This window comes from Trachemys scripta, chromosome 7, assembly GCF_013100865.1.
Source record: "Trachemys scripta elegans isolate TJP31775 chromosome 7, CAS_Tse_1.0, whole genome shotgun sequence".
Taxonomy (NCBI): Eukaryota; Metazoa; Chordata; order Testudines; family Emydidae; genus Trachemys; species Trachemys scripta.
In genome coordinates, this window is record NC_048304.1 from 57749452 (window position 1) to 57773020 (window position 23569).

Below are 23569 nucleotides of genomic sequence, written 5' to 3' on the forward strand. Positions count from 1 at the left end.
AGCCGCACGGCTCCCTGTGGCCACGGTTCGCTGTTCCCAGCCAATGGGAGCTGTGGGAACTGGCGCACCACAGGGAGCTGAGGGAATCCATGCCTGCAGATGCTCCAAGTAAACAAAATGTCCTGACCCAGCAGCGGCTTACCCTGATGAAGTTTTCCAACCCCTGAAATATAGGGTCGGCTTATGAAATGGTCATACATTTTTTGCTATTTTTACCTATCCATTTTGGGGGGTTGGCTTATAAACAAACAGGATAATGAATGAGTATATACGGTAATTAGTTGCTGGGAGTGCTCAAGCAACCCTTTTACTCAACTCAGAAAGTCAAGAAGAATCATCCCTCCAAAAATGTGTATGAAGAATCCACAACTTCTCAAAAAACAATATATATATTTCTAATAATTATTTAATTTTAAAAGAGTGTTTTGAGAAAACAAAACTGTAAAGAACAGCATGGACTTTTGAAAACAGAATTTCATTTCTGGTAGAATTCTAATGAAATTGAAGGAATAGCGCAGAAAACTACTAACTCTAAAATTACATCTCTAATGTACATATGCCTTAACAAACTATGTATGTCATAAGATGAAAAGACTCCTAAGGAAAACCTGGAAAGGTACTGAACCAATGAAAGGGTGAGAGCAACCAACTTTGAATCTAAACGAGCTTGGAAGAGGTGCATTTTCCTATAATAGAATGAAAATAGGAAGAAGAGCATGAGAACTCTAAAGTAAGCAACTCCCAACCCCCCACACACATCCTCTCTGCTCCCCGGCTTACCCAGCAAGTACCTCACAACTCATTTGAAAGACTTACCTCTAATTCCATGCCAGTGATTCAGGTCTCTATGAAAGAAACATCCATGCAGCCAGCTCAAATGTCTCAGCATGGACCTTGCCTAGCTGCTGACCAGAAGTTGGCTCTGCTCTAGCCTGCTCCACTGTCTCGGTGTGGACCTTGCCCACAAGCTGGCTGGAAGCTGAGTTTCTGCGGCCTGCTGCCCAAGTCTGCCATTTCTGAGGGAAGTGGGGAGCAGAGGTGCTGTCCTTCAGACTCACCTCAGAAAACCAAAATAGCTGGGTTTTTGTTTTCAGTTGAGCAGTTTTGAGGAGAAAAATCTTCCAAGCCAATGAGATAACTGAAGGAAATTTAGTTAAAAATCCTGTGAAAGCTCTGGAGTCTACTGCATGTCTGGCTTGGAGGCAGAGAAGTCTGTGGAACTCTTCTTAGGGGACGGCCCTATGCTGAGGCTCACAGCAAAGATCTGGTCTGCCCCCTGTTTGCAAGGAAATGGGGAACACCCCATGGTGAAGACTCTCTCTGACATTATTGACATGAACTGTGACCGTATAAGATCATTGTTGCAACCAAGATCCTATAGTGGCACCAAATCTTGTACAAAGGAGGTCAAGTAAGGTGTCTATGAAAAGGTTATGATTTGCTGGTTATGATTATGCTATCCATATGCATGTATCATTTTTGTATTTAAAGTTATAAGTATTGGCTCTATACTGTCTGTATTTCAAACTTGTGCAATGCTTCTGGGTGACACCCCAGACAGGTTGTCATCAGCACTGCCTAGCCTGCTTGATGGCCCATTAAGGATCATCAGCTATACAATTGACCCATTGAGAGAAGGCAGATACACCTTATGACTCAGCAAGGCATTCAGGGACATGCCTATGGAGAGAACTCTAAGGCTTTCAAGCCATGTGCTGGGCAGCTTGTGTTTGAAACAAAAGAAGCACAGGCTGCATGGCAAGAGACTATAAAAGGCAGCTGCATCATCTCAATTTTGTCTTCTATCCTGCTTCTGACCTCTGGAGGAACTTTGCTAGAAACTGAAGCTCTGAACAATGGACTGAATGACCCATCTAAGCTGTGGATGTACTCCAGAGACTTAACTTAAGTCAGCAGTTTATTCCATCACTGCTACAAGCCTGAACCAAGAACTTTGCCATTACTGTATGTAATTAATTCCATTTAACCAATTTTAACTCTCTTCTATATTTCTTTCTTTTTATGAATAAACCTTTACATTTTAGATTCTAAAGGATTGGCAATAGCATGATTTGTGGGTAAGATCTAACTGGTATATTGACCTGGGTCTTGAGCTTGGTCCTTTGGGATCAGGAGAACCTTATTTCTTTTACTAGGGTATTGGTTTTCATAACCATTCATCCCCATAAGAAGTGGCACTGATGGTGATACTGGGAAACTGGAGTATCTGAGGGAATTGCTTGATGACTTCTGGTTACCCAGTGGGGTGAAAACAAAGTCCTCTCTGTTTGGATGGTTTGGTGTGCCTTGGAAGTAAAGGACCCCCAGCCTTGCGCTGTGACTGCCCTGCTCTAAGCAATTTGTCCTGAATCGATACTCTCAGTAGTGTCCCACCAAAGGCTGCTTTGTTACACCCCTGTTTGCAAGGAAACGAGGAACACCCCATAGTGAAGACTCTCTGACCTGGGGAATCTCAAGTAGGAGCAGAGTGTATGTTTCCTCTGTATTTTGGCACTGGTGTAACCACTGCTGGAATATTGTGTCCAGTTCTCATGCTCTAAACAATCTGCTCTTGGAATTCTTTTGGGGAAAGTTGTCTGATGTCTGTTATGCAGGAGATCAGACTAGAATCTCTGACATGGGCGGGGTGGTGGAGGGGAAATGAGAAAAGGTGAATCATTCAGGAACAACAGACGGAATGGGAATAAAGGCACTGCAACTACAGGTCCCCAAGAAACCTCTGGAAATCAGCCACACCAAGGAGTACAAGGATGTTCAGAAAAGAGGCAGAACAAAGACAGCAGGACAGACATGAAAGCAGATGGAATGGTCCAGAGCCAGAAGAACACGATTAGAGTATGAGTGAAAGCATTTTTCTAAATAATGGATATCGTACTCTTATATTGCTATGACAATGACAACATTTGTAGTAGAGAGAGAGAGCCTGGAGCACTGAGCCTGGTGCAAGACTGAAGGCCTGACCCAAAGGCTGTGAACCAGAACACGCCTGGTCTTGCCACAATTACACCAAACTAGTTATTTACATAAATACTTTTCAGAAGACTAGTACAGATGCACCTCAATCTAGTAGAGGATCAGGTGGTCTGACAGAACAATGAAGAGGGATGTTTTGTCCAAAATATCAGGAACAAACAGATGTCATGAAATATGTACGGTGGTACATAAGTTGTGTATCCCAGTTGTTTGCCTCAGTCTATAAATGTTGGGGTACCTCACCTTGACCCTGTGTGTGGCCTGGGGGAACAGCAGAAAGTCCCACTGCTGACTGAGCCACTCCTTGCCTCTGGACACTCATGTGTTTGTGAACCTGTAACCATGGATCCAGGGCACTAGGACAGTGCTTTTAGGGCAAAAACCTGGCCAAGGGCCTTTGTCACCAAACAGTGCCTAAGGTCTTTCTTTATGAGTAATATTGAGGTTGGCTAAATTAACATGCTGCACTACCTGTTAATACTAGTAACATTGACGTGGAGCAGCCTGAATAGCGTTACCGAGGCAACAACCTTCCAGCCTTCAGCACTTAACAACAACAGGGTACAGTTAAACAGAGACGGGGGGTCGTGCAGGACCCACAATAATTCACATGGAAACAGTATATTTTATGCCTATAATGACATATATAAAGTGGTCTACTCACTGAAGTGCACCTCCTTTTGGCTATGTGTGGGAATTAGCCTGTGCTTACTTTGTGCCAGGGCTTGCCAGGGCTGAGCTCTGACAGGTCTAGGCTTGGCAGTTCATAGCCCTGGCACCTTTGGCCTTGCTGTGTCAGTTATGAAAGTAAAAAAATTGCTTGAACCCTGGCACCTATTTCATTACAAATTAAGCACTGCAATTAGCTCTCACCCTGTCTAGCACTGCCTTCTGTCAGTTGCTCATGCTTTGGACCCCATCCCCCTCCGTCTCTCTGACTCAGGGTACTCCCTCTTCGTGACTCGGCCCTCCAAATTGGTCTCTATATTGTCCTCCTCTTCCAGCGTGACAAAATCCCACCGGACAAGCTGTCCCTATGCCATCTCAGGCAGTCTTCTGTTCCAACTCCAGGTCCTGTGCCACTTTGCCAGTGTCTGGTAGGGGAACCCAAGGCCTGCCTGCTAAACCAAGTTCCAGCCCCCGGACCCTATGACTAGCAAGCCAGATCTGATCAGGCTGATCTCCAGTTATTGTTTCCTTGTGCTCCTTCCTACCCCATTGCCTATTTCTGAGTTTCCACCAGAGTTTCCTCCATGTCCTGTAGCTACTTCACTGCTCTAGGCCTCTTGTCAGACTCCCCAGTCCAAGGCAGAACCCAAGGATTACTGCCCTCCATGGTTTTCCTCCTTGGACCTGCCAACTCCCTTTCCCTCTAGGGAGTGACAGCAGCCCTCCTCCCTGCAGCCTATTTGTGCTTTCACTGGTTTTACACTCCGAGGCCAACTCCTCTCCCAGCTGAGATTCACCTGCCATTGGGCCATATCACTTCCTGGTTCCCCTTCAGATGCAGCATCTAAGGTTAATAGGCCCCTCCTGGTCCATAGATCCCTGCTCAGAGCTCATATGGGGTGGCCAATTAATTGAAAATGCCAATTAATCAACAGTGGAACATTTCACAGGAACATGTCAATTATGACATCTCTGCCTAGTTCCCTGCCAATTCACCTGCCCACCTGGCTCCTTGGCAATCTAACTGGCAAACTGCCAGGGCTCCTGGGCTGCCAGTATCCCTGGCTCCTCAGAAGCCCACCTGGCAAGGAGCTTGGCAGCCAGGGTTTCCAGCTCTTTGTCAGTCCACTTGGAGGATTGCTGCAGCGCCAGGGCTCCGAGGGTCATGGCTCCATGGAAACCAGGCTTCCAAATTCCCTGGCTCCCCAGCTTCTTCTGAGCAGCCCGCGAGCCAGGGGAGCATATTTCACGTCAGAAATACTAAAATGTTTCCATTGCAGGAATATTTTGGTGTTTCCAAAACAAAAGATTGCATAATTTAATGTCTATGAATTTTGCCAAATTTTTGGCTTTTTGTACCAATTCAGGATAAGAAAATTTCCCCAAACCTTGAAATTTTTCACAAAAGTGAAATTCACTTTCCTGTTATAATATGGATATTCTACAAGGCTTAGGTTGCATTCACTTTTTTTTCCTTTTAACTTGCTAATTATATACAAACCCCTCTCCTTCTGAGAACTGGCACACCCCTGGAGGGTAAGAAGACCCCAAGGTCTCACCAACAGCAGAAATCAAACAAAGTAGGGGAACAGACATAATCATAGATTTTAAGGAAAGAAGGATCCATGCCTGCCTCCCAACTACTGCTCCCACGATTTGAGGGATTTCATGTCACCAGTGTGAAATGTCACACAAGGAGCTACACAAACCTGGCAGCTACCAGGAGGTGGAGGATGACTGATGAGGCGAGGCAAAGCAAAGGGGAGGGTTGGTTTTCAAGGAGAGATTTGTTGGAGCAGAGAAGGCCCTTAGTGAATGAAGACAGGGAGGGAGTCCCTCCAGGTACAGAGGCAGCGGAGTACATGACTTGATACTGAGAGGTGGAAGGAGAAAAAAAGGGAGAGAAGAGGGAAGCACACAGATTGGGAGCTTCTAACGTTGTCTCCTAAGGGTGATGTATATGTGACGCCTGTAGGTGTAACGGTCCCTAGCATAGGGTATCTGATCAACAGGCTAAAGATAGACAATTGCACAACTTCTCTTGCCCTAGGCACCATCAACCCAACTCGGTTCCTGACCTGCAATGTGTCAGATAGCTACAATAAATAAGTTAATTAAATAAATATATAGGAGCATGGAGGTGAGCTGGAGAAATAAGAAGAATCTTTATTAAGTGAAAGTTTAATTCCACTGAGCTAAATTGAAATTACATGAATGAACAGGGGAGGGAGGACTCTAGTTCAGTCCAATGCCACAGAAACTCCTCACATCAAAGCAAGCTGTCCAATCATAAGCATTACATCACTACAATTTACTCTGATTGGCTGATCAGACCTCAAGAGTGGAAACTGTTACTAGCCCCTTGTAAATAAAGCAGCATTTATGGCTGTCAAAAGAAGTTTCCATTGTTGTCGTCTGCCCCACAAATGAACTGAAAACATAACCAGCTTATGTCAGGAACAGATTCATACCTGAGCCAGTCTCAGAATATTGCTGGGTTATTGTACATGCCTTAGTTATTTTTTTTTTTTTTTTGGCATTGCACTTAATTTTGTTAAATCACAGTTACTTAAAAAGCCAGATTATTTAACTTTCTGTTTCAAGACAGTGAGTTCATTTCTGTCACTGTACTAATGAGTCCAGGATCATAGATAATCAAATTCACTACTGGTGTAGGCTATTGAGATGACTTTTCATGGTCTTTATCGAGGCAAAACACAGAGCTGGAATGGTTTTGGTGAATTTACCACTACACTTGGTAGTGGAGTTATATCAATGTCCTTGGGGTCAATGGGAGATTTCAAGGTAAAATTCTGCAAAATCATTGTCAGTATCAAAAATATCTCCATCCGAGCCAGACCCTCTCCCACACAAATCCGCTTCCCTGCAATGAAAAAGGAATATTGAGGAGATGCAGGAGATCTTTCTTTGCAACATATGTTAAATATTGTTACAATGGAAGTAAACCTCCAGATTAAAATTAGATGCACAGAGTGATTCAGGGTAACTACATGGAGGATAATGGCCATCTCTCAGAGTTCAAGAAAGTATAAAAGTATTTCATAGAATCATAGAACTGGAAGGGACCTTGAGAGGTCATCTGGTCCAGTCCCCTGCACTCAAGGCAGGATTAAGTTTTATATTATTTGGGGGCTTAAGAAGCCACTCACAGATCATTTTAAAGGCTGAGTTCCATAGAATAAGTAGCTTTTAAAATACCAATATGTGGAGAGGGGTGGGCAGATGTGGGGTTTGAGGAATAGTTAATGCAGGTCCTGAACCAGTTAATATGTTTAAGGTGGAAATGACACAGTGGTTCTTGAGTGGAAGGCGGAATTAATAGATAGCGAGGTGCAGGCATACCGAGTAGCAGAATGGAGGAGAACAGCATACAGGGTTTATTAACAGAGTGTCGGGATCTTCACTGATTGAAAGTTGAGAAGCTAAGCAGCTTCTACTGATCTCTCTCTCTAGGTGACCATGCAGACGGCTTCTGCCCTGTTGCATATTACTCCCTTCAATTTTCCTTTTGCATGCACATTCACTCACAATTCATCCACAGTGGGCTGACACAGACAGATAAAGGAAGATGTGAAGTTGCCAGGCAGAGCGGACAGTAGTGCGTGTTCAATTAGTTAAAAAAGAGACTGGAGACCGACAGATGCCTCGCTGTTGTGAGAGGCTCTGCTTCAGGGATGGCCCGAAAAGGCTCTGCAGACTACAGTCTGAAAACTCTTTGTATACTCAAGACAAAGCAAAGAGAGAATGGTCTGGGATCTGAAATAAACATGGCTTTTTTTACCTGCAGAAAAAGGAATGAAGAAGTCACTCTTCTTAAAGGCACCATTTTCATCCAAGAAATGTCCCGGATTAAATTGCTCTGGCTTTGGAAATTCTCTGCTGTCACCTAGGACTGACTGCAGAGCAGGGAATATAGTGGTGCCCTGATTTAGTAAACACAGATAAAGAACGTTTAAGTGGATACTGTTCAAACCGAAAAGCCTCCAGAATTCACTGAGCTGATTAGTTGGACACATTTTTCTTTCCTTCATTTCCTTGCATTCCCTGGAAATTCATGCCTTCAACCAAGGCTAGAAATACTCAGATTCCATGAGAAAAGGTAACCCCACCAAACTGCAGCCTACCTGGAACAACTAGATCCTGGAATTTCATAAGAAAGGCTGCTCCCATTAGATTACAACCCTGGTTTCTACATCAAAGAGGTTTGGAAAAGTCTGGCTAAGATCCAGAAGTGTTAGGTGCATCTCTTAGCTGCTATTTGGAATCAGTTGAGTTTCCCTCATCTTTATAGTTTAGTCATCACACCAATAGTTTCCCCATAACTAACTAACTAACTAAACTAACAGCGTGATAATGCTAAAAAGCCCTATACAACTCAAAGTGAAATTCAGTTAGCAACCTAGGATGTGGTCACTGCGAGTTGTGGTGTATATTAACACCTCAGCATGTCTAAAGATTGGTGGAGATGGAATCATCTTAGGGCAGGTCTACACTAACCTCCCAATTCGAACTAAGGTACGCAACTTCAGCTACGTGAATAACATAGCTGAAGTTCGAAGTACCTTAGTTCAAACTTACCTCGGTCCAGACGCGCCAGGCAGGCTCCCCCGTCGACTTCGCATACTCCTCTCGCCGAGCTGGAGTACCGCAATTGACGGCGAGCACTTCCGGATTAGACTTATCTCGTCCAGACAAGACGCGATAAGTCGAACCCAGAAGTTCGATTTGCTTGCCGCCGAACTACCGGGTAAGTGTAGACCTACCTTTAGAAATTGACCTCCCAAAAGAGGCTCCCAAAAAGAGGGAAACTATTGCACACTTGCTTCATATCTTTTCCACATATAAAAGCTTGAACTAAGCTCTAAGCTTTTCTTCTAAAAGGAAAGTTGAGCCTGCAGAAGGCTGGGTTCTATTCTTCTTCATGCCAATAATAACTGGAGCATTATTGGTAATTGTGAAAATACCTGTCATGCTCAAACCAGGGCAAACATTTCTATTGTGAATAATTCAAAACTGAAAAAAGGAAAAGGTAGAAGAACTGGATTTTTCAGAGAAACCTTGAGAACTAACCTTTGGGATAACATATTGTCTGAAATGAGTGTCTCTGGTCACTGCATGTGGGACACTCAATGGGACAAGGTTAACAAATCTCTGGATCTCGTGTATCACAGCATCTGTGTAGGGCATTTGGCTTCTGTCTGCCATGCAGGGGCTTCGGCTTCGGCCAATCACACGGTCAATCTCTTCATGAACTTTCTCTGTCATCAAATGAACAGGTTAACAATAAAGCTAAAGAACACAATTCCCATAATTTTGCCCCCATTCTGTCACATAGTAAGAAATACACATGTCTCAGCAGATGCACATTGGGAATATAAGCAAGTTATAACAATATAATGGTTAGTTTTGGGTTACAGAAACTACTGTACATGGTATCTAGGACAAAATGCCTATAATGTAATTAGAGGTCCCTTGAGCCATGTAATCCCCTCATCTCTCTAAGACTTAAAGTTGTGTGTGTCTTTGTGGTACCTTCTATATCTGGGTATTTCAGAAGAATCAGGAGTCCATGTCTCAGGGTGGTGCTTGATGTCCCTGTTCCAGCAAGGAATAAGTCTAGTGTGCTTCTCACCAAGTTTTCAGTGTTAAATTCCGACTGGCCATTCTGTTGCTCCTGTAGAGAGACTTCTTATAGTTGTTTGATCATTGACTGTAAGAGTATGGGATCTATTCATACAGGCCCAAACCCTCTCATCTTCTACCTGCTCTGTGACCCACTCGGTATCTTTATAAAAATCCTTACAAAAAATGGGCCACAGCCCTGCAGATTGCAGTAGCACTGCGGGGTGCTTTACCCCATTGCTGTGGAAGCCTGTGGTCTTTTGTAAAGAGAACTGGAACATTACAGTAACCAAGTTAGTTTTCATCTATATTTCTAACTGTTAACATTGAACTTCTTGTTGTTGATTCCTTTGCTTTCCTATTTTGTTTGCCTGGGCAGCACTAATTGCCTTGATAACCTTGAATTAGAAATGGAACCAAATGTTCCTAACCAATTTTTATGTTCCAACGGAAGTGAAAACCCACTGAAAACACAAATGCCTGGCTACCTGTTGAATGAGGAATGCACTGATAGAACTCGTAATAGGCTGTCGTTGCAAAATATTACATGAGATTAGCAGGAGGGGTTATCAAAGAAGCAGGTAATAGGTTAGGTCTGTAGGTGTGGACATAGGCAGCCATTTGAAACTGCTTTCTCCTGCTAATTCCACTGATGCTAACACAGAGCAGTAAAAGTGCCTCTGTCCACCCACTTAATAAAAACTCTTTCAATGGCTAGATTACAAACAGAGCCAATCTACCTGTTTCCAAGCGCTTTTGATACCTGGTTTGGGTGCTTTGTCCTTTTAAGACATCTACACTGCAATAAAAAAAAACACGTCTGGCCTGGGTCAGCTGACTCCAGCTCGTGGGGATCAGGTTGAGGGGCTATAATATTGCAGTGTAGACATACAGGCTCAGGCTGGAGCCCAGGCTCTGAGGCCCAGAAAGAGGGAAGAGGCCCAGAACCTGGGCTGCAGCCCAAGCACCAATGTTTACACAGCAATTTTATAACCATGCAGACCAAGCCCGTCAAGGCCAAGTCAGCTGACCCGGGCCAGCCATGGCTGTGCTGTGGGTCTTTCATTGCAGTGTGCGGATACCCTTAGAGACAAATCCTGTTTGTCTTACTCACTGGTGTAGTCTCACTAGCATCATCGGCACTACTCACACAAATGAGGTGAACAGGGCTTGGCTTTTAGAATGTAAGTTCCAGGGGCAGAAACCAGGTCTGCCTTTCGGTCTTGTACAGAGTGATAAATACCCATTATAGGTATAACCCACTCCACAGCAAAGGGGAAGGGCTGCTGCCCTCACTTACCTGTTCCATTTTGATGAGGAAAGCATCGATGAAGTCTCGAGGGCAGCTAAGATCCAGAGAATCTTTGTGCATCTTCACTCTCTCCAGAACAAATATTCTCAACTCCTCTGAATTTTTAAGTAACTCCTGGTGAGGCCCAGGTATATGATCCATGAGAGTTGGGAAAAAATTGTACAGCTAGAATGATGGAAGGAAAAGCACAGCTTTGTTTATCTGGACATAACAAATAATCAATTGACTCAATTGGCCCAGTTGACTCAGTTGCAGCAGCACGATACAATACTTCTGCGGCACGTTCCTGTGCAAATGGATTCTAAAGAACTTCTCCAGCTTCACTAATTCATTCTACTCGATACACACATATTCCTCACGTAAACTGCAGTGACACTCAGTTCTATTTGCTACAATAATCTCCATTATTTCCAACATAAAACCATCCCCAATATTCACATGCTTTTCTTGAAAAAAATCACACTCAAGTTCCCAAACCTAACTCGGACTACAGATTTTCATAGGCAGTAATAAAACATTATAGATTTTACAAGTAAAAGATATCTTAGTCTTCCTCACGTTGGAGTCAAGGGGCCAAATTCTCTGCTGCAGTAACTCCATTGATTTCGACTGAGTTAGACTGTTGTGCATTTGGTGAGGTTTTCAGCAATGGGATGTGTGAGTGGCTGTGTAATGGAAATGAAAAGGAGTTTGCTTTGCGGGTGAGGAATGTGACCACATCCAGGTATCCCATTGTGAATATACTAAGGCATGTGAATTGCAATGGTTTGGATGCTAATGTTTTAATTGCTAACGTTTTAATTCTGAGCAAATGAAGTGTTTTGTGTGGGAATTTAAATAATCCTCAGAAACAAGTTTGAGGCTGGGATTGGTAATAGCTGCAGCCTAGTGAGGAGAATAGGAACAGTAAGGGAATCTGAAATAACAATTGTTTAAGGAGAATGAATGGTAAAAGAAAGAAATCTTTGTCCCTTCCTCCATTATAAAGGAGAAGAGTGGGAAAAAACACTGAACACACCTGTCCCAGGAGAGAACGAAGGAGTTCATTGTTTTCCTCTGTGAGTTTAATTAATGTCAGAAACTTCTGATCGTCATAGTCAAACCGGTCCCCAAAGACAATGGAGCAGATGATGTTGGACACAGCATGGGTNAATATTCAAAGGAATTGTCTACAAGACTTCACCCCTCTGACTTGAGACCACATTGCACAGAGAGTACATCCAGAAGCAGCATTTTCTCCATGCAGTGTGTTCTCGCCTCACAGCAGACTCCTGCTCATGTCTCTCACCCAGGGAAATTTGTTTTAGGTCATTATCTACAGGAGCAGCTGCCCTTGGCTCAGGATACACAAGTGGCAATAGCAGTAAAGTGGCTCTCTTGTGTCTGTATCATGGGTGGGGAAGGTTCTCCGTGCATTCTCCTCTCATACACACAATTCACCCAGATGGACAGTCAACTTCATTTTAGCCCTTAATGTTGCACTGTATATTGCAAGAGGCAGGATGGTCTTGTGGTTAAAGCAGTGGCCTGGGTCTCAGGAAATCTGGAGACAATTCTCAGCTCTGCCACAAACTTCCAGGTGTGACCTCGAGCAAGTCTCTTAATCTCTCTCTGTCTCAGTTCCCCGTTTCTAAAAGAGAGAAAATAATTCTTCCTTTCTCTTTTTCATATATATTTATTATGTATGTTGCTTGGGGCAGGGACTGTCTCCAACTGTTTGTTAGCACAACCCATGTGCAAAGGAGCCCCAGTCTTGGCTGGGTCCTCTAGAAACTAATAGAACACAAACAAACAAATAAATAAATAAATAATAATCATCACTTAGAAAGCACTGTAAATTTACACCGTGATTTACTCGGGAGGCCATCCCCATGCAATGTAGGTGCCAGACTTGTATCAGACATCTAGCAGAGAAGAAAATCAGAATAAGGAAGCTGTGGGCCTGGATGTCTTATTCGCCCAACACAGTGAAGATAAACTAACCCACTCTAACATGGTTCACTGTGTTAGCTTCTGCCTACTCTGGACAAACATTTTCCATTTGCCCATTGGCCACAGATCAGAGGGTAGAAAACATGGGAAATAACAGCCAGGAAAGGTCATCTCAGGAACTTTTCTCACATATTTTTCCTTCAAATTAACAGAGGCTGTTATACGTGCAACTAATGGCTTGAGCTATAAGGTATTTGAACCAAAGTTAGTATCACAAAATAAAGGAAGACAGGAGTCTTTAGCTGACTCCTCAATTCCTGACATACGTGCAGCAAATCCCCACCGTGTGTGTTTCTGAGCCTTTCCACCAGAAAACGAGCTTCCTCCTGGATTCTTTCCTCAACACTTTTCTTCCCCATCCCAAAGTTTCTGAGGGTGGTGAGGGCAAATCGGCGAAGCTGCTTCCACCGCTCCCCATTGCTGAAAATAATGCCTGGAAGAGGGAGGAGAACAGGAATGAAAGGGGTGGGGGAACATTGGTCATTGAAAGGTTCAACGTGAACGTAAATATTATTGTATGTGTGTTCTACTGGAGACACTACATTACATTGATATATGTATGTAACTCAAAATCCCACACATTAATCTCATTGCTTTTTATAGGAATTATGAACCAGGCCAGCTCCATAGTTTTTGCCGCCCCAAGCAAAAAAAAATAATAATAATAATTAAAAAAAAAAGCTGCAATTGGGAATTCTAATGCCGCCGCTTCATTCTTTGGCAGCAATTCGGCGGTAGGTTCTTCCCTCTGACACGGACTGAGGGACCCGCCGCCGAAGAGCCGGACATGCTGCCCCCGTCCAGGAGCCGACCCAAGCACCTGCTTGCTGGGCTGGTGCCTGGAGCCGGCCCTGTTATATAATTCCATTGGTTGCCATGCCCAATGGCTGTATTTTGTTCTCTAACACAGTGTAAACTGTCACAGTAATTAGAGCAAAGTACATATACTGGTACCATGTAAAAATAAGAAATACACTGGGAGATAAATAGGTGGCTAAAGTTAGTATCCTTCAAAGAACAGGACTAAATGAGACAAGAGCTGACTTCTCTGTCGTGTTCTCCACATACATAGAACATCAGCACTACATGCTGAAGTTGTTAGAAATGTACCTGCTCCTTTGATAAGCTTGTCAGCCAGTGCCAGTTTTCCTCTTCCACTGAACTCGTCCCCTTGATCAATCAGAGCTTCCTTCACAGCCTCCTGTCCATACAACACCACAACCCGCAGTGAGCCCAAGTATATTGTGAAAACTGGGCCGTACTTCGTACTGAGCTGTAAAAGATTAACACAAAGGACCAATACGTTTTTACTAAATCCATTTAAGAATAAGAATGAGAGTGGATCAAATTACAAATTGATGAACGAGCTCTCCTGCCACTAAGCGGGGGAGGGATAGCTCAGTGGTTTGCGCATTGGCCTGCTAAACCCAGGGTTGTGAGTTCAATCCTTGAAGGGGCCACTTAGGGATCTGGGGCAAAAATCAGTACTTGGTCCTGCTAGTGAAGGCAGGGGGCTGGACTCGACTCAATGACCTTTCAGGGTCCCTTCCAATTCTATGAGAGAGGTATATCTCCATATATTAAGGGTTACACCCAAAACGGGATATAGGCACCTATATCCAAAATGTTGATCCTCAAAACCCCTAGCTAACCCTCTAGGCCAGCGGTTCTCAAAGTTATTTGATCATGCCCCCCTTCTTCGTGGCTGTAGTCATTTATGGCTACTCCCACCCCACAAGTACATATACTGCCCCCCAGCTCTGAAGGCAGAGCAGAGCAGCAGAAGCTGCTGGCTCAGTGCCCAGCTCTGAAGGCAGAACTGCACCAGCAGCAGCTCAGAAGTAAGGGTGGCAATGTGAAGGGATATTGGTCAATAAGACTTAGTGCCACATTGGCACCCTTACTTCTGTGCTGCTGCTGCCACCCCAGAGCTAACAGCCAGAACCTCACCACTTCCTGGTAAGGGATTGGGGGGGTGGGCAGGAAGGAGTGCCCAAACCATGGTGGCAGAGCTCTGGCTGTCCCCTGTATCCCCAGCTCCAGGGTGTGAAGGGTCCATTGGCACGAGCCCAGCCACTCAAGACTGACAGCCAGCCAGAGCTCTTTAAAAAATAAAAAAAAAAATTAAAAAAAACATCACAGTTCACGCCTCCCTTGACCCATTCCCACATCTCTCTTGTGAGGTCCGCCACATACAGTAACTCCTCACTTATCATTGTAATTATGTTCCTAAAAAATGCAACTTTAAGTGAAACAATGTTAAACGAATCCAATTTTCCCAAAAAATGTAATGTAAATACAGGGGGTTAGGTTCCAAGGACATTTTGGGGGGGCATACAAAAGGCATTATATACTGTACTGTACTGTGGTTGGGAAGCGCCTCAGATTACCCCACACAGGCACAGCCCACTGCAGGCAAGGATACTAGGAAGCACCTTTGCAGCAGCAGCTTCCCCGGAGAAGAACAGGCGCCGGATTTGCCAGGGGATGCTCCAAGCCCACCTCTTCCTTTCCCCACTCCACTCCAGGCCCACCTCTTCCCAGCCCCACTCCTCTCCTCTCCAGAGCAGCCGCATCCCTGTTCTTCCCCCCCTCACCCTCCCGCCCCTTGTTTGGCGGCGCTTAGAACTTTCTGAGAGGGAGGGGGAGGAGTGAAGAAGCAGCGCTTCCCTGCTCCTCTCCCTCCCTCCCAGAAAGTCCTAAGCGCTGCCAAACAACTGTTTGGCAGTGGGGGAAGCACTGGGAGGGAGGAGGAGGAGGTGGAGAAGAGGAACTTGTGCAGTGCTCCCTTGTAAAGTCACTGCTCTTCCACAGAATCTTACAAGCAGTGGACAGAGCAGGCAGCCAAACGACATTATAAGGGAGCATTGCGCAACTTTAAATGAGCATGTTCCCTAATTGAGCAGCAACATAACTTTGAAACAATGTTAAGCAGGAGGATGTTAAGTGAGGAGTTACTGTAGTTTGAGAACCGCAACTTAGTGGGAATGGTACTCACCTAGGATATGGGAGAGCCTGGTTTAACTCCCCCCAATACCTGATGTAAAGAAGGGATCTGAAACTGGGTCTCTCCTCTCTTTGGAGAGTGCCCTAAACCACCTGCTGTAGGTCATTCTGGAGCAGGGCTCTCTCAGTCTTTCCCATTGAAGCCATTCCATTGCGTATCAATAACTGAATAGTCATTGGAAAAGGAACTTGGGTCTCCCACATTCTGGGTGAGCGACCTAACCACTAGGATACAGAGTTAGTCTCACTCTCTCTGTAGCCCAATGGCTATGTTAACTTGACAGAATACAGCTACAGTCTAGGCCTTACCCTTGTCCTGTGAAGAAGGCAAGTATCATTAGATCAATTTTACAAGTGGGAAACACACAAAGAACTTCAGTGGTTTCCCCAGACACATACGTGGAATCAATTGTAGAGCTGGGACCAGAACGCAAGGCTGCTGTCTGTCATTTTTCCCTGCTTAACCCACCAGACCACACTCCCCACTGCAGGATAACCTGTACAGGCTACAGCACAACTGAGAGGGCGTATTCTGGTTTACCTGTGAATAAGACACATTATTTAAAAAATAACACATTGCCAGGAACAGGTTGTATCTAGCATTCAAGATTAAATATTTCTGTGGAAAAAATATTCAGCCTTAAAAGTGAGGAGTTGAGCCATTGTGCAAACCCCAGAAATTTCAGAGTTCTCTTTCCCCAGGCTCTGCTTAACGCCCACCTGAGCCAAAGCCCTGGATAAGGAGAAAGCCCCCTTACCTCATGTATAGACTGGGGCAAGTTCCTCACATTCAGCTGCAGCATGTTCCCTATGATGGGAAAAGCAACAGGGCCAGGCGGCAGCTTCCCGCTTCCAGACATCTTTCTCCATGCAGAAAAGAAAAGAAGGCAAGAGACACAAACCGCCAGGAAAACAGTTGTTGCTCCCAGAGGTTCCATTGCAGAGTGCAGCAATTATTCTGGGTTCTGGCAGGGGGTTACTTTGTGCTTCAGAACCCACCTTTTATATATTGTATGGTGCAAAAGTACAATGGCAAGTGCAAGCAATTGGCCAACTGCAGCTCTCAATTCTTCTGGGTCAACAACACTAAATACGGTCTAAAAAAGGTTACCGGATAACTCCCTTGAATCTTTGTTTGCATATCGTCGGTGTTTGCCCCTTGTGTACACACTGACAGAGCACAAAAATTAATCATAAAGTGAATCCTTCTAAGGCTGCCCAAGCTTCCATGAAATCACTGTCCTGTGATGGTTGTACCAGTCCCTGAATGGCTTGGTGCCAGCTGGAACACTATATACATACAGTGGGGATTGCCTTTCATGCTGTTATACGAGCGTTAGACTAAGGCTGGATGAACAGTATACAGCGGAGATAAGCGAGGCTCATTTGCACCTCCCCTCTCCCCTGCCAGCCCCTCTATGAGCTGGCCTTTCCCCTTGTTGCCCCCCATCCTACCCTCATGCCCACTGGACAACCTGAGGCACAGGTGTGAAGACTGAAGAGTCTAAAGTGCCCCTGCCTGAGACAGGTGCTAAGTGCCCAGGCGAAGGAGTCTGCAACTGTCAGGAGGAAGGGCATGAGCCATCACCACCAGGGTCCTTTTCCTGGGGGAGTGCCAGGAGCAGCCCCACAGAGCCCTTTGCAGCCCAGGACAGAGAGAACAAAGCCCAGCATTGCCACAGGGCCTGCAGCAGCAGCCAAGGAAAGGTGAGTCCATCAGAGCACTGGATGTGAGACCCCCCCTCTCCCCTGCCCCCAGCTCCATCAGGCAATTCACCTCTAGCTCCGTGGGAGGGGATATTTTCTTAGTATCACTGTCCTTTCTGGGTCTCTACCAGCAAGGGCTGCTTTAATTTGCTAGTAATTTCTCCTGGGTGAAATTCACCCCTACTCTAGCTGACTGGGTGTTCAGATGTGACCACCATGGTTATGTTGAGTGCTGAGGAGGGTGTGGTGACTCCAGTGGTGGACAGAACTTGAGAAAAACCCTTCTCCCAGGCATTCAAGGGGCTGGTTTTGGCTTCTAAAAGCCCAGGTGGTCTGGGCCCTGGTAACACAAGAGTCCCGCCTTCCTCCCTCACTATTCACCTATGGCTTAGGTCAATGGAGGCTCTGTCTGAAATGCCATGATATAACCAGGATGGCAATGTTGACAAGTGCCTTCTCTGCGCAGCTTTTACTGTCCCAAATGAAGGAACTTCCCTTGGGAGACAATTCCACCATCTGTAGAACTCTCTTTTCAGAATTGTTGCGTGAGATTCAGCCAAAATTTTACTGGGCTGTATTTCTTCTCATGGCTAATCAAGAGCTGTGCTCTCTCCTTGATGGTTAAACCCTTCAATTATTTGTAAATCAACATATCAGATTCATCATATTACACAACGCAAATAAAGATGGTTACAATAAAGGGAAGGGAGGGGAAGCAATATATCTACGTTAATCACAGACCGGTAAAACGTCAGCCCAAATTGCTTTGAATTTTTCAGGCATTCCATTTCTGCCACATGCCAGTCATTCGTTAGCTGCGAGGTCTACCATATCACTGAGTCAGACACCAATATTTGGCCAGGATCGACCTTTCCATTTTTGCAGGATTAATTTTTTAGCAACCAAAGCTGCACAATGGAACTGCGCCAGGTATCAGGAATATATTCAAGAATGAAGCTTAAGGGGGTGGCCTCCAGTTTAGCATCCAATATCAAATTGGTCCTTTGACCCACCTCATACCAGAAATGCTTGATACAGGGGCACTCCCAAAACATATGAGCTAACACCAAGGGAGTTACATTTCCAACAGCGGTCAGCATTTGTGAAGCCCATTATCATTAGCTTATGTGGGGATCAGTATATTCAAAAAAGTGACTTTTGGTGAATAAACTGTAGTCTCATGCCCATAGTTGCTTTTTTAACATTAGATACAATTGTATTCCATTGGATTGGATTGTTATGTATCCAAATATCTATTTCAAGCAACTCTTAAATTATCAATCGTTGGCAGAGATTTTGGGGCCAGAAAATCATAAAAGCTTACCTCTGGCCAAGTAAATCAAGGAAGTTTCCTCCAAAATAACAAAAAATGTGGATGTTCTAGAGCTCCCAAAGCATCCAATCCAAATACATTTGCAAGTAAATGCTTTAACTGGAGATCTTTCCATGCTACGGAGCAGGGAAAGCCAAATTGTTGCTGAAGATCTATACATGGTTTAAACTTATCATTATCAATTAGCTGCTGTCAAGCTGTCCTGCAGTAGCTCAAGAATGTGCATACTAACCTCAGGACAGGCTGTTAAGAACCAGAGTACAAACCCCAAATTGGCTGTGAGTTCTCTACTTAGATTTCACCAACCATCAAGCATAAACTCCTGAGGCACTATAACAGCCTAACCATGGAGTCACAGACTGTCCCTTATCAGAGGGGTAGCCGTGTTAGTCTATATCTACAAAAACAACAAGGAGTCTGATGGCACCTTAAAGACTAACAGATTTATTTGGGCATAAGCTTTTGTGGGTAAAAACCTCACTTCTTCAGATGCATGGAGTGAAAGTTACAGATGCAGGCATTATATACTGACACATGGAGAGCAGGGAGTTACTTCGCAAGTGGAGAACCAGTGTTGACAGGGCCAATTCAATCAGGGTGGATGTAGTCCACTCCCAATAATAGATGAGGAGGTGTCAATTCCAGGAGAGGAAAAGCTGCTTCTGTAATGAGCCAGCCACTCCCAGTCCCTATTCAAGCCCAAATTAATGGTGTTAAATTTGCAAATAAATTTTAGTTCTGCTGTTTCTCTTTGAAGTCTGTTTCTGAAGTTTTTTTGTTCAATGATAGTGACTTTTAGATCTGTAATAGAATGACCAGGGAGATTGAAGTGTTCACTTACTGGCTTTTGTATGTTACCATTCCTGATGTCCGATTTGTGTCCATTTATTCTTTTGCGGAGGGACTGTCCGGTTTGGCCAATGTACATGGCAGAGGGGCATTGCTGACACATGATGGCATATATAACATTAGTAGATGTGCAGGTGAATGAGCCCTTGATGGTGTGGCTGATGTGGTTCGGTCCTCTGATGGTGTCGCCAGTGTAGATATGGGGACAGAGTAGGCAACGAGGTTTGCTACAGGGATTGGTTTGCTACAGGGATTGGGTTGGTGTTTCTGTGGTGTAGTGTGTAGTTACTGGTGAGTATTTGCTTCAGGTTGGGGGATTCTCTGTAAGCGAGGACTGGCCTGCCTCCCAAGGGCTGTGAGAGTGAGGGATCATTTTCCAGGATAGGTTGTAGATCATGGATAATGCGCTGGAGAGGTTTTAGCTGGGGGCTGTATGTGATGGCCAGTGGTGTTCTGTTATTGTCCTTGTTGGGCCTGTCCTATAGTAGGTGATTTCTGGGTACCCGTCTTGCTCTGTCAATCTGTTTCCTCACTTCCCCAGGTGGGTATTGTAGTTTTAAGAATGCTTGATAAAGATCTTGTAGGTGTTGATCTCTGTCTGAGGGGTTGGAGCAAATTTGGTTGTATCTTAGGGCTTGGCTGTAGACAATGGATCGTGTGATGTATCTTGGATGGAAGCTGGAGGCATGTAGGTACGTATAGCAGTCAGTAGGTTTCTGGTATAGGGTGGTGGTTACGTGACCATCACTTATTTGCACTGTAGTGTCCAGGAAGTGGATCTCTTGTGTGGACTGGTCCAGGCTGAGGTTGATGGTGGGGTGGAAATTGTTGAAGTCCAGGTGGAATTCTTCAAGGGCCTCTTTTCCGTGGGTCCATATGATGAAGAATCATATGTAGCACAAGTAGAGGAGGGGCACTAGGCAACGAGAGCCGAGGAAGCAGTGTTCTAAGTCAGCCATAAAAATGTTGGCATACTGTGGGGCCATGCAGGTACCCATAGCAGTGCCAGTGACTTGAAGGTATAAGTTGTCCCCAAATCTGGTTGTGGTTGAGGACAAAGTCACAAAGCTCTGCCACCAGGCATGCTGTGGCCTCATCAGGGATACTGTTCCTGACAGCTTGTAGTCCATCCTCATGTGGAATATTGGTGTAAAGTGCTTCTACATCCATGGCGGTCAGGATGGTGTTTTCAGGAAGAACACCAATGCATTGTAGTTTCCTCAGGAAGTCGGTGGTGTCTCGAAGATAGCTGGGAGTGCTGGTAGCGTAGGGTCTGAGGAGAGAGTCCAAATAGCCAGATAATCCTGCTGTAAGAGTGCCAGTGCCTGAGATGATGGGGCGTCCAGGGTTTCCGGGTTTATGGATCTTGGGTAGCAGATAGAATACCCCTGGTCGGGGCTCTGGGGGTGTACCCATGTAGATTTGTTCCCGTACTGTAGCTGGAAATTTCTTGAGCAGATGGTGTAGTTTCTTTTGGTATTCCTCAGTGGGATCAGAAGATAGTGGCCTGTAGAATGTGGTCTTGGAGAGTTGCCTGGCTGCCTCCTGTTCATAATCCAACCTGTTCATTATGACTACAGCGCTTCCTTTGTCAGCCTCTTTGATGATAATGTCAGAGTTGTTTCTGAGGCTGTGGATGGCATTGCGTTCTGTACGGCTGAGGTTATGGGACAAGTGATGTTGTTTGTCCACAATTTCAGCCTGTGCACGTCTGCGGAAGCACTCTATGTAGAGGTCCAGTCTGTCATTTCGACCGTCAGGAGGAGTCCATGCAGAGTTCTTCTTCTTGTAGTGTTGGTAGGAGGGTTCCTGTGGGTCAGTGCACTGTTCAGTGGTGCATTGAAAATATTCCTTGAGTCGGAGACGACGAAAGTAGGCTTCCAGATCACCACAGAACTGTATCGTGTTCGTGGGGATGGTGGGACAGAAAAAGAGTCCCCAAGATAGGACAGACTCTTCTGCTGGGCTAAGTGTGTGGTTGGAAAGATTGACAATGTTGTTAGATGAGTTGAGGGTACCACTGTTGTAGCCCCCTGTGGCAGGTAGGAGTTTAGATAGTTTACTGTCCTTTTTCCTCGGTAGAGAAGTGAAGTGTGCATTGTAAATGGCTTGTCTCATTTTTGTAAAGTCCAGCCACGTGGAAGTTTGTGTGGAAGGTTGGTATTGTATGAGAGTCTCCAGTTCTGAGATCTCATTCTTGATCTTCTCCTGTCTGCTGTACTGGATGCTGATCAGGTGGTTCCTCAGTTTCTTTGAGAGTGTGTGGCACAGTCTCTCACCATAGTCAGTGTAGTATGTTGATTGCAATGTAGTTTTTACCTTCAGTCCATTTGCTATGATGTCCATCTGTTTGCATTTGGAGAGGAAGATGACATCTGTCTGTATCTGTGCAAGTTTTTTGTTGAGGTTGATGGATTTCCACTGTCCATATAGCCATATAGAGTGGAAATCCACAGTATGCCAACATTTTTATGGCTGACTTAGAACAATGCTTCCTCAGCTCTCGTTGCCTAGTGCCCCTCCTCTACTTGTGCTACATTGATGACATCTTCTTCATCATATGGACCAACGGAAAGGAGGCCCTTGAAGAATTCCACCTGGACTTCAACAATTTCCAGCCCACCATCAACCTCAGCCTGGACCAGTCCACACAAGAGATCCACTTCCTGGACACTACAGTGCAAATAAGTGATGGTCACATAACCACCACCCTATACCGGAAACCTACTGACTGCTATACGTACCTACATGACTCCAGCTTCCATCCAAGATACATCACATGATCCATTGTCTACAGCCAAGCCCTAAGATACAACCGAATTTGCTCCAACCCCTCAGACAGAGACCAACACCTACAAGATCTTTATCAAGCATTCTTAAAACTACAATACCCACCTGGGGAAGTGAGGAAACAGATTGACAGAGCAAGACGGGTACCCAGAAATCACCTACTATAGGACAGGCCCAACAAGGACAATAACAGAACACCACTGGCCATCACATACAGCCCCCAGCTAAAACCTCTCCAGCGCATTATCCACGATCTACAACCTATCCTGGAAAATGATCCCTCACTCTCACAGCCCTTGGGAGGCAGGCCAGTCCTCGCTTACAGAGAACCCCCCAACCTGAAGCAAATACTCACCAGTAACTACACACTACACCACAGAAACACCAACCCAGGAACCAATCCCTGTAGCAAACCTCATTGCCTACTCTGTCCCCATATCTACTCTGGCGACACCATCAGAGGACCCAGCCACATCAGCCACACCATAAAGAGCTCATTCACCTGCACATCTACTAATGTTATATATGCCATCAAGTGCCAGCAATGCCCCTCTGCCATGTACATTGGCCAAACCGGACAGTCCCTCCGCAAAAGAATAAATGGACACAAATCGGACATCAGGAATGGTAACATACAAAAGCCAGTAAGTGAACACTTCAGTCTCCCTGGTCATTCTATTACAGATCTAAAAGTCACTATCATTGAACAAAAAAACCTTCAGAAACAGACTTCAAAGAGAAACAGCAGAACTAAAATTCATTTGCAAATTTAACACCATTAAGCTGGGCTTGAATAGGGACTGGGAGTGGCTGGCTCATTACAGAAGCAGCTTTTCCTCTCCTGGAATTGACACCTCCTCATCTATTATTGGGAGTGGACTACATCCACCCTGATTGAATTGGCCCTGTCAACACTGGTTCTCCACTTGCGAAGTAACTCCCTGCTCTCCATGTGTCAGTATATAATGCCTGCATCTGTAACTTTCACTCCATGCATCTGAAGAAGTGAGGTTTTTACCCACAAAAGCTTATGCCCAAATAAATCTGTTAGTCTTTAAGGTGCCATCAGACTCCTTGTTGTTTTTGTAGACTGGCCCTTGGGGTACTCCAATCTATATGGTCACCTAGATAAGCTTGCCTTTGTGATAGATGGTCCCCCACAACAATATTCAGGTTACTCCTGGTCCCCAATTACCAGTCAGTTACCCTGGGTCAGTTGCACCTTAGATCTCACACCAAAGACAACACTTGCAGCCAATCCTATAATAAATTAT

The 23569-nt window shown here is 45.0% G+C and overlaps 1 protein-coding gene across 1 annotated transcript; it reads right to left on the reverse strand.

Annotated features, from left to right (window-relative positions):
* Positions 1-6178: 6178 nt before the first annotated feature.
* LOC117880088 (cytochrome P450 2H1-like) lies at positions 6179-16708 on the reverse strand. Its single transcript, XM_034775807.1, has 9 exons — positions 16375-16708; positions 13721-13883; positions 12877-13043; positions 11637-11765; positions 10607-10783; positions 9217-9358; positions 8755-8942; positions 7466-7607; positions 6179-6547 (listed from the first exon to the last, which is right to left on the reverse strand). The coding sequence occupies exons 1-9, from the start codon at positions 16552-16554 to the stop codon at positions 6366-6368; spliced, it is 1470 nt and encodes a 489-aa protein (XP_034631698.1). The 5' UTR covers positions 16555-16708; the 3' UTR covers positions 6179-6365.
* Between the last annotated feature and the right edge of the window lie 6861 nt (positions 16709-23569).